At 45.2% G+C, this 12742-nt stretch overlaps 1 protein-coding gene across 11 annotated transcripts in view; it reads right to left on the minus strand.

The window, feature by feature from the left end:
• Positions 1 to 12742, minus strand: part of Phactr2 (phosphatase and actin regulator 2) — a 269278-nt gene that overhangs the window by 14507 nt on the left and 242029 nt on the right. For all 11 annotated transcript variants that reach the window (XM_087553953.1, XM_087553942.1, NM_001437803.1 and 8 more), the window contains 3 exon segments: positions 9704 to 9765; positions 8058 to 8195; positions 959 to 1035 (listed from right to left, as the gene is read on the minus strand). In XM_087553953.1, the coding sequence (XP_087410079.1) occupies positions 959 to 1035; positions 8058 to 8195; positions 9704 to 9765 (277 nt within the window).

The raw sequence follows: 12742 nt of genomic DNA on the forward strand, positions 1-12742 counted from the left end.
TTGCTAAGTCTTGGTCGTCAGTTTGGGTCTATTGGGAATGCTGTGAACTTTAAGAGCGGGGCCTAGTAGTGCCCTGCAGTCATTGGGGGTATGCCTATGAGAATGGGGCCCTCATCTCTTCTTTGTTCTTACTCTCATCCCTGGACCACAATGGGGGTGCGGGGTATTCTTACGTGTTGCCACCATGATGTGTAGCCTGTGATTGGCCCCCACAGCTGTGCAGCCAATGATAGATATGTGCGCTGGAATCTCTGAATTCGTGAGTGAATGAAAGGTTCATTATCTCAGAGATTTGTCTAACTTCACAGTAGTAGCTCAGGGAGCCAATCGAACCGTGATTCTCATTGTAAGTTCTAGCTTCTGTAAATTCACTTCCTGCCCCAAGTACTGCCCTGAGATCCTGAAGTAACACATGTTCTCAGACCGCCTACCACCAGTTACTTGTTCAAGGAGCACAGCCACCCCACCCCCCCAGAAAAAGAAACACGCAAGGAGAACGGTAATATAGTCCTTCAGAATGATTCAGACTCCACTGAAAGGTAGAAAAAAAAAAAAGACCTCATTTTAGAACTCTGGAACTGGAGTTACAGACACTTGTGAGCCACCTCGTAGGTGCTGGGAATTGAACCTGGGTCTTCTAGGAAGAGCAGCCAGTGCTCTTAACTACTGAGCTTTCTCTCCAGCCCCCTCCCCCCTGAACTTTGTTCACCGTGATTAGTTTGGGCATTCTTCAAAGACAACTAAGCCATAAACTTTTTCAGGAGAGTCTCGACATTTACAGTCTGATCCAGCTGTGTCTTTAAATCTGACTCCCGGACTCTGTCTCCCCAGCAGAAGCAGAAAAGGACAAACGTGAGGGAAACAGAAGTGGTCATTAGAGGATTTCCTGCTCAACCACATTAAAAAACTAAACTGTGATACTGCAATACAGCTGCCAAACGAAATCTCGTCTACCTACCTTGTAAACTGTCGACTCTCTTCGTGAACTTCCATTTCCGTGCTTTTAAATTCATTTAGTTCTTTCCTTATTGCTGCCTAAAAGGAGAAAATGGAGCAGAATTTAGGTAACGTATTTTCCCAACCTATACAGCATCCACAGGCAGATATTCTCCTGTGACGTGCATGATTTCGTAGGGGAGAGAAAAGAATCACTAGTGTATCCCAGATTAAGATTTAATAAACGAAATGTGTTACAGTCTGATCACCCCTGGTGTAAAAATTGGACATTAGAAAAATCTTCAAAATCTGAGGCTTTCCTGAGCTTCGGCATAACACACAAGTGGGAAAGTCCCACACCCGACCTCACGTGACAGTTGCAAAGTAAAGGTATGGTAAAAACGTGTAAAATGACCTCCAAGATATGTGTGTGCAGTGCGTAAGGACGTGAATGGATTCTTTATGCAGCGGTGGGGACCGAGCTGGGGGCCTCATGCATACCAGGAAAGCAGCCTCCCGCCGAGTCAGACTCCCGGCCCCCTGGATGAATTTTGTGTGTAGACACGGTCATCATCCTTTAGCTATCTCATCTCATTATGTCTTTGCAAACCTCCCAAATTCTGGAAACACTCCTAAACCAGAGACACCCTTGGGCATGCATTTCAGAGGAGAGATATTCAGGTGAAGGCTGAACTGGAGGTAGGGTGGCCTCCCTGAGAGCGTTCTTGGTGGGGAGGGTGGCAGCAGGGTCTTCAATAAACTCATTGTCGTGCCTACTAGTCTGTGTGTCAGACAGAATGTCCTTCCATGCTCTGATGACCGCAGCAGACAGGAGGTGTGTGGGGGTTTCAGAGAATCCATATTCTGTTCCCAGGAAAATTTTACATTGCAGCCTGCCCGCCCACGGCAGCGGCAGCATAGCTTGGGTTCGTTGCCCCGAGGATGCCAACAAGGCTGTTGCTATTTGTTTTTTCATGTTGAAAGTTTAGACAAACAGGGCTGAAAACTCAGGGCAGCGTTTAAAGCCACTCAGAGAGGAATCAAACGGAGGCCTTATTTAAGCACATATAGTCCATGCCATGTACAACAGGACGTTTATGTATGCTGACTGGAAAGTGGAGACGCCCCTCGGAATGCTAACTTTGGCTGTCTGTTCATAGACAGGGGCCTGATTGTGCCTGGGTTTAAGCTGCATTTCTGTCTTATTTTTATTTCCTATTTTTCCCCTACAAAGCGTATTTCACTCATATAAAAAGTACTAAAAAGAAAAATAAAAAGAGCAGAGCTCCACATCTTCATAAGCTCTATGCAGACTGCACTGTTCCGACCAAACGCAGATTACTGCAAATATTTCTTATGCAAAGAATGTTTTCCCTCAAATAAAAGGAAAAATGGAAATGAGACATTCTTATGACAAGTAGGCTAAAAAGACTGACTCCTGTTAAACACAGAATGCCAACGTAAACCACAGGAAGTGCTTCCCCAGAGAGATAGGGGAATCTACGTGGTGGCTGGAAGTCAATGAGCTTCAGAAAAGGGGAAAGATAGAAGCCCAAAGACCCCTTCGAGGCCCTCTCCCACCATTAACCATCAGTGCAGAGCTTACAGGCTTCTCTTCCAAGTGTATTTTATTGTAATGATTAAGCCCTGTTGTCACGGACTGTCTCCTTTCCCCAGATACATGCTTTAGGCCTAGAGGTCTCTTTAGAGAATCCTGGCACAGTGAACGGTGGTCCTAATTCTTATTATTAATTTTCGGAAGGGCTAAGGCAAGCAGAGAACTATTTGTGGGGCAGAGTCCCCCGAGACACAGCAATGCAGCATATTTCGCCGGTCATGACAACGTGGACACTTGGTTTTGACTGTAGTGACAACTGGCACGGGAGCCGGGAACCAGGCAGTTGCTGAAGTGAAGTTTTAGAGAAAGTTCCTCCTTGAGAAGAAATGTTTCAGTAGAAACAGGGCAGAAAATTCCAACCCTGTGTTCTTTTATAAATGTATTCTTTACACAAAAGCTTTTAGCGGAGGCCACGTGAAGCACTGCAGCGGGACTCGGAGGACATGGATGCTGGTTTTAATGCTCCCCGGCATTATGACATGGAGTAGCTTTCCTCTCAAGCCACAGCTTTCATGCTGCTATAGTTCAGATGAGTGTCACCTCCCATCAGGGCAGTCCACTGCTTGAACTGCCATGAACATTTAACAGGTGGGGTCTTATGAGGGCCATGTCTTTGGGTCACTGGGGGCACGAATCTGAAGAGATTGTTGGACACTATCTTTCTTCTCTTTGTTCTTTTGACTCATGGTGTGAGGGGTCCCTCCACTACAGACCCTAGCCCTTGGTTACTTAACACTGTGAATCAAAACTTCTCGACTTACATGTTAATTGCTTTAAGTATTTTCTTCACGGTGACTTGAAACCAGCTTACGCCCCGCAGTAATGAAGGAAACAGTAATGAGGACTCGTGATGCAATTAAGGATAATGGTTCAGAGCGTTATTTTAAAAACGTGCCGAATGCCGGAGAGTCACCGGCAAAAGGTCATGAGGTTTTAAAACAATACACAGTTTGGGCTCGTGACTGATGGTTCTCTGATTGTTACCATAGAAAACTTGCTGGAATAAAAGAGGATGCTGCTGAAGGAAAGTTGAATTTAAACAAGATCAGGGGCTTACTGGGGACAGTGATTTGAAGAGTATGGTCAAACACAATTAAAAAAAACAAACAAACAAAAAACAGTCAGACAGAAACAGTTGGGACATGGAGTCTATAAGTCAGGACAACTACAAACTGTGCCCCATTGCACACAATAAGATTGATAACCTTCAAGTGCCCATGTGATGTCCACACTGCTTCCCTCAGGGAGCCAGTTACACACCCCTGGGCACAGCCCATTTCTCTTCTGCACTGCTGTCTTCTTATAGCCTTCCTAGGACGCCACGTCTGTTTCTTCAAAACTGACTCTGGGGAAACCCAGAGTCACTACTCTGAACAGGCAGAACCCACCAGACTCACTGTGTTTCTGTCACTGGGCCAGTCTAGCGTGAACTTGTTTCTAGCTCAGCAACATTTGCTTATGGGACGCCAGCTGCCACGGGGAAACACACTTGACTGCGCACGGCAAGCTGCCGTGTGAGACTCTCCGATACAAAGGAAGACTTCAGAGGACGGGACACCGTGAAGACGGAACTCAACGGACAGGAGGACAGACAAATCCACGTGGGCCCGACACGAACCCCCCCAGGCTGATGTGTTCAAGAATTCCTCCCTACAAACTTGTAAGCGTTATGTGTCACAGACTTAAGCCAGTGACGTTGGGATGCTTTGTTACACGGCAGTTGATAGATCTAAATGATATTGTGGGCTGATGACAGATGCCCACTTCTTGTGACCGACTGGATACCAAATGGGCGTTGAGTGATTAGGGTGGAACTACCCATAATCCTTCATGTTGTGCATACATCCGGTAAAGAGCTTCGTGCCCATGTGTGTGCTGGTTTGTATTTAGAAGTCATAGGTCAGCACTTACAAGTATAGCATAGCGAAAAGTACAACCCACCAGGGCACACCCATTTGTTCGATTGTGCAAAGAGTGCTCACTTCCAAAATTCGCTTGTTAAGGACTAACTTTCATTCTGTCAGTTACAACTCTGGAAGAAAGGAGATTTCTCAGGGGTTCAAAAGAGGAAAATTAAAATCTTTCGTATTAAAAGACACACAGGGTATAAAACGCAACTTTTGCTTTGTTTTTGTTTTTTTGTTTTTTTTAAGATGAGACTAGATCTTAGACCTAAGACTCTCTAGCTAAGTGTAACTGGGTCTGTTTTTGTCAAAAGACAGAAAAGATGGGCTGAGGTGGTGAGAATGGAGCCACTGGTGCTGGGCTGGACGGCCTATGGGGAACCCGTTCAGCTGAAACTAATCTGTAAGAGGACCGAGGCAACAACCCCAGATATTGGGAAGCTGCACTGAGACCACACGCACAGCGATGTTGGGGTCATGGGAATTATACACAGGACATACAACCGGCTAAAGCTAAGTTTAAGTGTTTAAAGAGTAGCCACATGCTTTTCCTGGTCTAATCAGCCCTGGTCAGTTTGGGGTACTTCTTGGCAAGAAGCACCAGGCAATTAGTTGAAAACACAGTGCTTGTGGCCTCCTGAAACGTTACAGTGTAGGTTGTGAGTGAGGAGTTAGCTAGCATTTCCCCTTGATATCTTTTGTTTACTTCTCTGCCAAATGCTGCTATCAAACTATGAGTGGCTGGCTTGCTGACTCATTAAGCTTGCTGTCATGGGGAGTGAAGTGAGCCAGCTAATGGTGCTCGTTCTACAGAGGGAAAATCACACTGTTCCCGAGGACCTAGCTGGTCGGTGCGTTACTGGAAAGGCGCTACTTATTGTCATGTCCCTGGTACATAGAATATTGTTGAGTCTTAATAAAGGGGGCAGATCTGTTATTACTCTGGTTCACTAGAAAATTTTAGATAGAAATTCTCATCGGTATTTTAAATTTCAATCCAACTTGGGTGGAGTGAAATCACTTACGGGTTTATTTATTTCTCTTTAAAAGGTAATGTAAGCTTTCCATAATTTTCATTCTCACTGTTTTTTTTTTTTTTAAATGGGGCATAGAGATCAACACTTAAAAGAATTAAGCTAATTTTAAGCTGCGTTTGTTTATTTTTGTGAATGCGAGACGGTCTGTGTGTTTGCCATAGGAAGCTGCATATGTCATGGCAGGCATGTGGAAGTCAGAGGAAAACTTCCTTTCGTTCTGTGCATCCCAGGGACCAGACTCAGCTCTCAGGCTTGGTGGCAAATGGTTTTAGCCTCTGTGCCATCTCATTGGCCTCATAACCTAATTCTTAACACAACAGTTAAATCATACCTAATGAATTTTATACCAATTAACTTAATGAATCAAATGCATTATTTAGAATCTGACCAATAGGTGTCATGAAGTATCTTAAGGTAAAGGTAATAAAAAAACAAAACAAAACATCTTTTTTCTTTTTTGCTGTAATGACAATTTGTATGCTATTTTCATCCTTAAATGACATGATTTTAGCATGTGGGCTGTATTTCTTTATACATACATACATACAAAAATATGTATGTGTATGTGCATGCATGCGTGTGTTCGTGCACGCGTGTGTGATGGTTTTGTGCGTCACTGGGTATGTACTGAACCCTAAAGTTGAGATCAGGTGGTCTTGCCTCAATCAGTCTCCACATTACTCTTGAGACAGAGTTTCTCAATGAACCTGGAGCTCACTGTGGCAGCCATACTGTCTGCTCAGCATCTCAGGGGGTCTGTCTATCTGTCCCTGCCCGTTGGTGCTGGGGTTACGACCAAGGACTAACACACTCAGCTCTCTCACATGGCTCTAGGATCCAGACTGTAGTTTGTATGACTGCTGGGCAGTTTTTATTTTTACCTATGGAACCATCTACCTATCCCCTATATACACACGTTTTTACAATTGTGGGAGATGACTTAACTTCTCTCTGTGTTATTTTTAACATTCATTAAACATGTCATGCCTTGATCTGAATTATCATTGTTGACTTTTCCTGTTTGTGATTCTGGATATTTTGCTACTTGACAACAAACCCATTCTACATGCGTGTACGAAACAGACTGCGTGTAAACAGATCCCTTGCATGTGCAAACCTCGCCACACGTAAACACGTTCAATTTTTGCATTTTTCTGTTCTCTAATTTCTACCTTTAAAAGTATACTCTTTTTTTTTTTGTCTAAAATTCTTACTTTTGGAAAACACATTTTCTTTTCCCCAGAGAGCACAGACACAATAATAAGACAGCCCTAAAATGTTGTCCTTTAGACCTTGACTCGCCTCAGGATAAATATGTGAGATTTCTGAGGGAGAGAGTGAGCCTCTCCTGTAAGTCAGAAGGGACTCTGGCTCTGCCCTGGAGCCTGGGTGCTAGGGTCAAGGGAGATCTTGGAATTCTGTTTCTTCAGAGTACCTCAGAACAGAAACATGCTTGCAGAAGAAAACCTGACCAGGCCCAGCAAGCCCGGGATGGAAGCCGGTCTTACTCTCAGTTCAAATGGTCTTAAAAAGAGCAATCTCGACCCACTATAGCTGGAGATGGATGAGTTCTGCTTCTTACAACAGGACAAAGTTAAGTAAGGGGCTGCTCCGGGGAATGGCCAACTGCATTTACACATAAGGGTGGTTGGTCATTTAGACTGCTGTCTTGTGCATTCCACAGTCTGTGGATGTCACTGCTTACGTGGCCTGTCTAAAGGTTAGCATTTAAATAATCAGGTGGCTGCTAATGGGTGTAGCAAACTGTGCTTTTCTAAGCTGGCTAAGATAACACCTTCAGTCCTCACAACCTGACCTCACTGCTCCCCCATCAAGAGGCGGACTTATCTATCCCCGTCTCCTTGGTTCTGAACTAGCCTTGTGGTTTGCCTGGAACTAATGGAATGAGGTGGGCCTACAGCCCAGTGACTTCCAAAGCTGACTGGAAAAGGCCAAGCAGCTTTCTCTGTGCTCTCCTGGGACAGACACCTGCTCCAAGGGAAGAGGTCTGGTGACTTGCGGTGAAGAGGCAGCCGGGCTATGTTCCACATGTGAGCCACGGCAACCGAAACACAAAACGTGTTGGAGAGACAATTCTAGATCTTTGGGGGTAGCCTGGTCACCAGGGGGATAACGCTGAATGACCCTGGTCAACCTCAGGGAAAGCAGAATTGTCCAGATGACGCTTGACTGTATTCCGACCTACGGGATCTATAAGTTGCAACAAAACTGTCCTCTACTCTTCACCACTAAGCTTAGGGGTGGCTGGCTGCAGCAGTGTTAGCTTGAAGTCACTGAAGGAGGAAGACCAATGGAAGCCCAGAGCCGACAGGAGAGTAATTACAACAAACAGACTTCTTGTAAGATGCTCGAATAGGGACTGGCTACGTGGCAGCTAAGGACTAGCTTTTCCCTGAGATCCGTTTGAAAGAACCGGGCCGCTATTCCTCCACGTGACCTAGAAGCATGCAGGTGTTCAGAGAGAGAGAGGCGCTCAGACGGGTAGGAGTGGGATGAGGATGCAGAGTTTGGAGGTACAAAAGGCCCCTGTGAGATCCTTGCCTTGTCCGCAGGTGTCAACCTGGCCCAGGGCTTGTCCGCACGTCTGTCGTAGTCCGGGGAATCTGTGACTTCCACATACTCATTAAACCGCAGGATTCTTCGGGCTTGTAGCTCTGCCACAGTAGGTCTTAGGCTGAGCTGCAGGAGGGTAGGGGGGGAAGACAGAGATCAGTCACACGGTTTTACGGCCTCTAGGTGGCAAGTTTTCTGTCTGGAACACTTCAAAGTTAAGGTCACTTTCAGGTATTAAAAGAGAAGCAACGGCATCTTGGGAATTCGTAATGAGACCCAGAAAGCAGTGTGCCCTCATTTTTCTTGACTAGAAAATCACCAGTGCTAGCTAGGTCAGCCTTTGCTAACTGTCTGCGTCGCCGTTCAGTTCCCTACAACACATCTGGCGCCGAGATCAAGGCTTGCCTATCACCTCTGACATAGCAATACATGGTGACAAACACCCATCAGTGACACAGCTCTAGGGTCACTGGGGTGGCAGTTGACGGATTAAGGCAAAAGCTATGGACCTCCCAGCAAATGGAAATGAGTCTCGACTCTGGGCACATGGAGAAATGCAGTGTTTCTCTGTAGCTGTGGCCCAGAGAAAAGCGAAGCTCCAGCATGGCCTTCCTGGGGAGACAGGCAGATGAGGGAGGCTTCCTGGATGACACTCCTGTGTGTGTTCTGACTCTTCTGCTCACGGGGCTTCCTTCCTGAGTCCTCTGCACCACTCAAATGTATCTGTGTAATCTGGCCAGCCCCGGGGGTCCTTGCTTTCCTCTAGTTCTCCTTTCACAGGCACCAAGAATAAGCTTGGGGTAATTCTGACACTTGAAAGGAACCCAGACCTATCTTGGGATACTTTTGCTCCGAACTCTCCAGCCAGTGCTCAACCTTGTGAGCCAGGGCACACATTCAACTATGGTGTCACCGTGCCCCTCTCCAGGGATGGACGGCATAGCTGAGAGACCATTAGACGGATGTACAGTGGGATATAAATTCCGAGATAGCGCTCACGCTCTCCAAAGACGGTTATTTTTAGCACAAGGGAAAAAAGGAGCCGTGGTCCTGGGATCAGGTTTGTATCTCTGTAAACAAGTGGGAGCGACGGCCTGAGTTCCAGTGATAAGCCATTTGTCAATTTTGGTAACACCGTGGTCAAATTCACTCAATAAGTTACTCACCCAGGTCTGCTACAGGACAGTGACAAATTGTTAGCAGTCACCAAAATGCTAATTTAGTATTTCCAAGACTAAATGGAAAGCGTGAACACTCAAAAATCCAATTAAAGACATAAAAATATGTGAGAACGTTAATGTTGGCTCTCTAAGTGGAAGATTTGTGTGTGACACTTTCCTTTCCTGTCCCCTTTGGTATTTAAACTCTTTTTTTTTTTTCCACTCAGAATACACATATTTCACAATCACCGAATGCAAGGTACAAGCTTCGTTAATTTCTCAAAGTGAACGCAGCACCCAAATGGGAAAGTAACCGATTCCCACACTGGTTCGAATGACTTGAATCGTGTGGTGAAGTTGGGGGAGCAACCATCCCCAAACATCCCGCTCACGAGGGCAGAGTGCGTTTGCATCTAACAGAAATAAACCGTCTCCCAGAACACGCATGCTCATTAGCAGTCATGACATCATCACCTTCCGGCTGAGCCTCCGTTTGAGTTCCATTTTTGCTTCCTGCTCCTCTTCTTCATTCTTTTCTGTTTGTCAGGGGAGGCAAAAGGACAGTTACTAGGGATAACCGTAGGCTCTACCAGGAACAATCGCTCAGGGGAGGCATAAGGACAGTTACTAGGGTTGATCGTAGAACTGGAAAAGTCTACCAGGAACAATCGCTCAGGTCTGGCAAACGCTTATCAAACGTGCCACCACCTTAGAAAGGCACCCGGAGGTTTTTCAGAAGGAATGCTTATACGCATGCTATACACGTGCATATAATATACGTAATGGTATCTTCCTTCCTAATGGAACTGGTAAGCTTTTCACTGATTTTAAACCCCCTTTACCTCCAGATTTCTTGTTCTATGTCCATACTATTGCTGACCACCTCAGGGTTTTAGAAGTACAATCTACCAGAGTTCAGATAAAAATTCACTTCTGGATCTGTCCTCCATGGGCAAAAATCCGGGACACACTGAAAAGAACAAATCAGAACCATCCAGTGCACGTCCGAGCTGCTGACTTCCATTCAAACCCAACCAAAATATTTGGTTTGTCCTCCTATGTTTCCATAGAAGCAAAATGTAAGCATTCCTTGGGACTTGGCTTTCTAGCCAATGTTCTGAATGGGGTTATGTTGTACTGTGGGTGGGAATTATTTATTTTCTTGTGACTTTAACTTTCCAAAGTCGTCTTTTTCGCTAGTGCTTCATCAAGCAGTGCAATTCCGTGCAGTCAAAACAGATGGGATTGCAAAAAAAAAAAAATATTGAGAATTTTAAAAGAAATAGAGCTTTCAGGATTTATGGCATGCATATTTGAAGAGCTTCTGTCTGTTGCTTCTTGTATCTCCTCTGTGTTAAGTAAGGCAATGATTTTACTTCATAGTAAAATACACGTCAAGGTTTATATTCTAGGGATTCTAATGAAGGAAGACTGCACTATGGAAGGGATGAACTGAAAGCTTCAGGAAAATTCTCTTCTATGTAAAGGCTTTATTTAACATATCTAGGAGTGCGTGCGAGCGTGCGTGTATGTGTGCGTGTGTGCGTGTGTGGTGTGTGTGTGGTGTGTGTGTGTGTGTGGTGAGTATATGTGGCATGTGTGTGTGTTTGTGTGTGTGTGATGTGTGGTGTGTGTGTGGCATGTGTGTGTGGCATGTGTGTGTGTGTGCTGTGTGTGTGCGTGTATGGTGTGTGTGTGTGGTGTGTGTGTGTGTGGTGAGTATATGTGGCATGTGTGTGTGTTTGTGTGTGTGTGTGTGGTGAGTGTATGTGGCGTGTGTGTGTGGTGTGTATTTGTGGTGTGTGTGGCATGTTTGTGTGTGGTGAGGGTGTGTGTGGGGAGGGTGTGTGTGTGTTTGTGGTGTGTGTGGCATGTGTGTTTGTGTGTGTGTGTGCTGTGTGGTGTGTGTGTGGCATGTGTGTGTGTTTGTGTGTGTGTGTGCTGTGTGGTGTGTGTGTGGCATGTGTGTGTGTTTGTGTGTGTGTGTGCTGTGTGGTGTGTGTGTGCTGTGTGGTGTGTGTGTGGCATGTGTGTGTGGCATGTGTGTGTGTGTGCTGTGTGGTGTGTGTGTGGCATGTGTGTGGCATGTGTATGGTGTGTGTGTGTGTGTTGTGTACAGGTCTGAGGACCTTGAATGTCATCATTTACTGCTATCTATCTTGGTTTTTAAGACAGTTTTTCTCACAAAGACTCGAGGGTCACTGACTAGACTGGGGTGTCTAGGCAGAGAGCCCCAGGACTCCATCTGTCTCTGCCGCACCAGTACCGAGATGGTAAACACGTCCATTCCATTATGTACACCCAGCATTGGAAGTGGACTTTTCACCCTGAAGGTTGATGCTGTCCCGAGTAAACTGTTAGTATTGAATGTGATCAGGAACTCGAGGTTTTTGCTCATTGACCCCACCAAATTTTCTGTAAATTTTTTCTTCTTCTCTGGACAAATGGGCTTTCTGTATTCTTCTGGAGTTCATCTTTTAATTTACAAGGAGGAAGATGAACCTCGTCATTACACCCAGAAATACAAACAGAAATCACCCTTCAGACAAGAGACACTTCAAGTTCCTTCATCAAATTAATTTGGTTCTACCTCAGAATTTTTATGAATGAACTGTAAGCTTTGCTGATTGCTTCGCAAGCAAGTCTCTCTCTATCCTTAAAATGTGCACAAATGGCCAACTAACGTCGACTGAATGGAGCTTGGGAACTGTATATTATTATACATCCGAGACCAATTCCAAACTTCTCGTTAATGTTATTAAAGTCAGAGCTTTACGGGGCAAGAACTGTATTTAAAAGGAAAATATAACCCTTAAATCTATTTTTACTCACTTCTTCCCGTATGCTCCCCATGCTTCATTTTTCTGTTTTCGTAAAAGCTACTCCTTTTTAAAAAATCAAATGTATTCATTTTGCTTCAGGAGTGTTTTGCCTACATTCTGTGTTTGTACACCTTACATAGGTTTGGTGTCCACTAGGGTCCAAACAGGGCATTGAATGTCATGGGTCTGAAGTAGAAGACGACTGTGAGGGGCCATGAGAACGATGGGAATTGAACCTGGGTCTTCTGCAAGAGCACCAAGTGCTCTCAACTGCTAAGCCGTCCCTCCAGGGCCCCACTTCCCAAGCTTCATTTCCTAAAGGCATTTTTTCAAACACCCACTCCCCCACTCCCCACCCCATACCCCCCCAACATCCCAAAGGTTTTCATTCCTTATGTAAAAGGTCATTTCTTTGAAGGGAATATTAGTTTTACCATTTAAGGATGTTGTACAACAAGGTGACAGCCCGTGACGTCTAAGGGAAGAGCTGATTGCAGTTAAGCGATTAAGTAAACAGAATTTTACGAGCTGGGAATTCTTCCCTGACACCAGGAACTGGCTTTTCATATTTCCCATGTTTGATGGGATAGTTTTAAAGTGGGTGAGGGGCGGTGGTGGATGCCATGGAGTAGCCTCTGAGTCTTTGCAGAGTGGTACAGGATCAAGGGTATACCCTGAAGTTGGTACTTTA

This window comes from Rattus norvegicus, chromosome 1, assembly GCF_021556685.1.
Source record: "Rattus norvegicus strain SHRSP/BbbUtx chromosome 1, alternate assembly SHRSP_T2T, whole genome shotgun sequence".
Taxonomy (NCBI): Eukaryota; Metazoa; Chordata; class Mammalia; order Rodentia; family Muridae; genus Rattus; species Rattus norvegicus.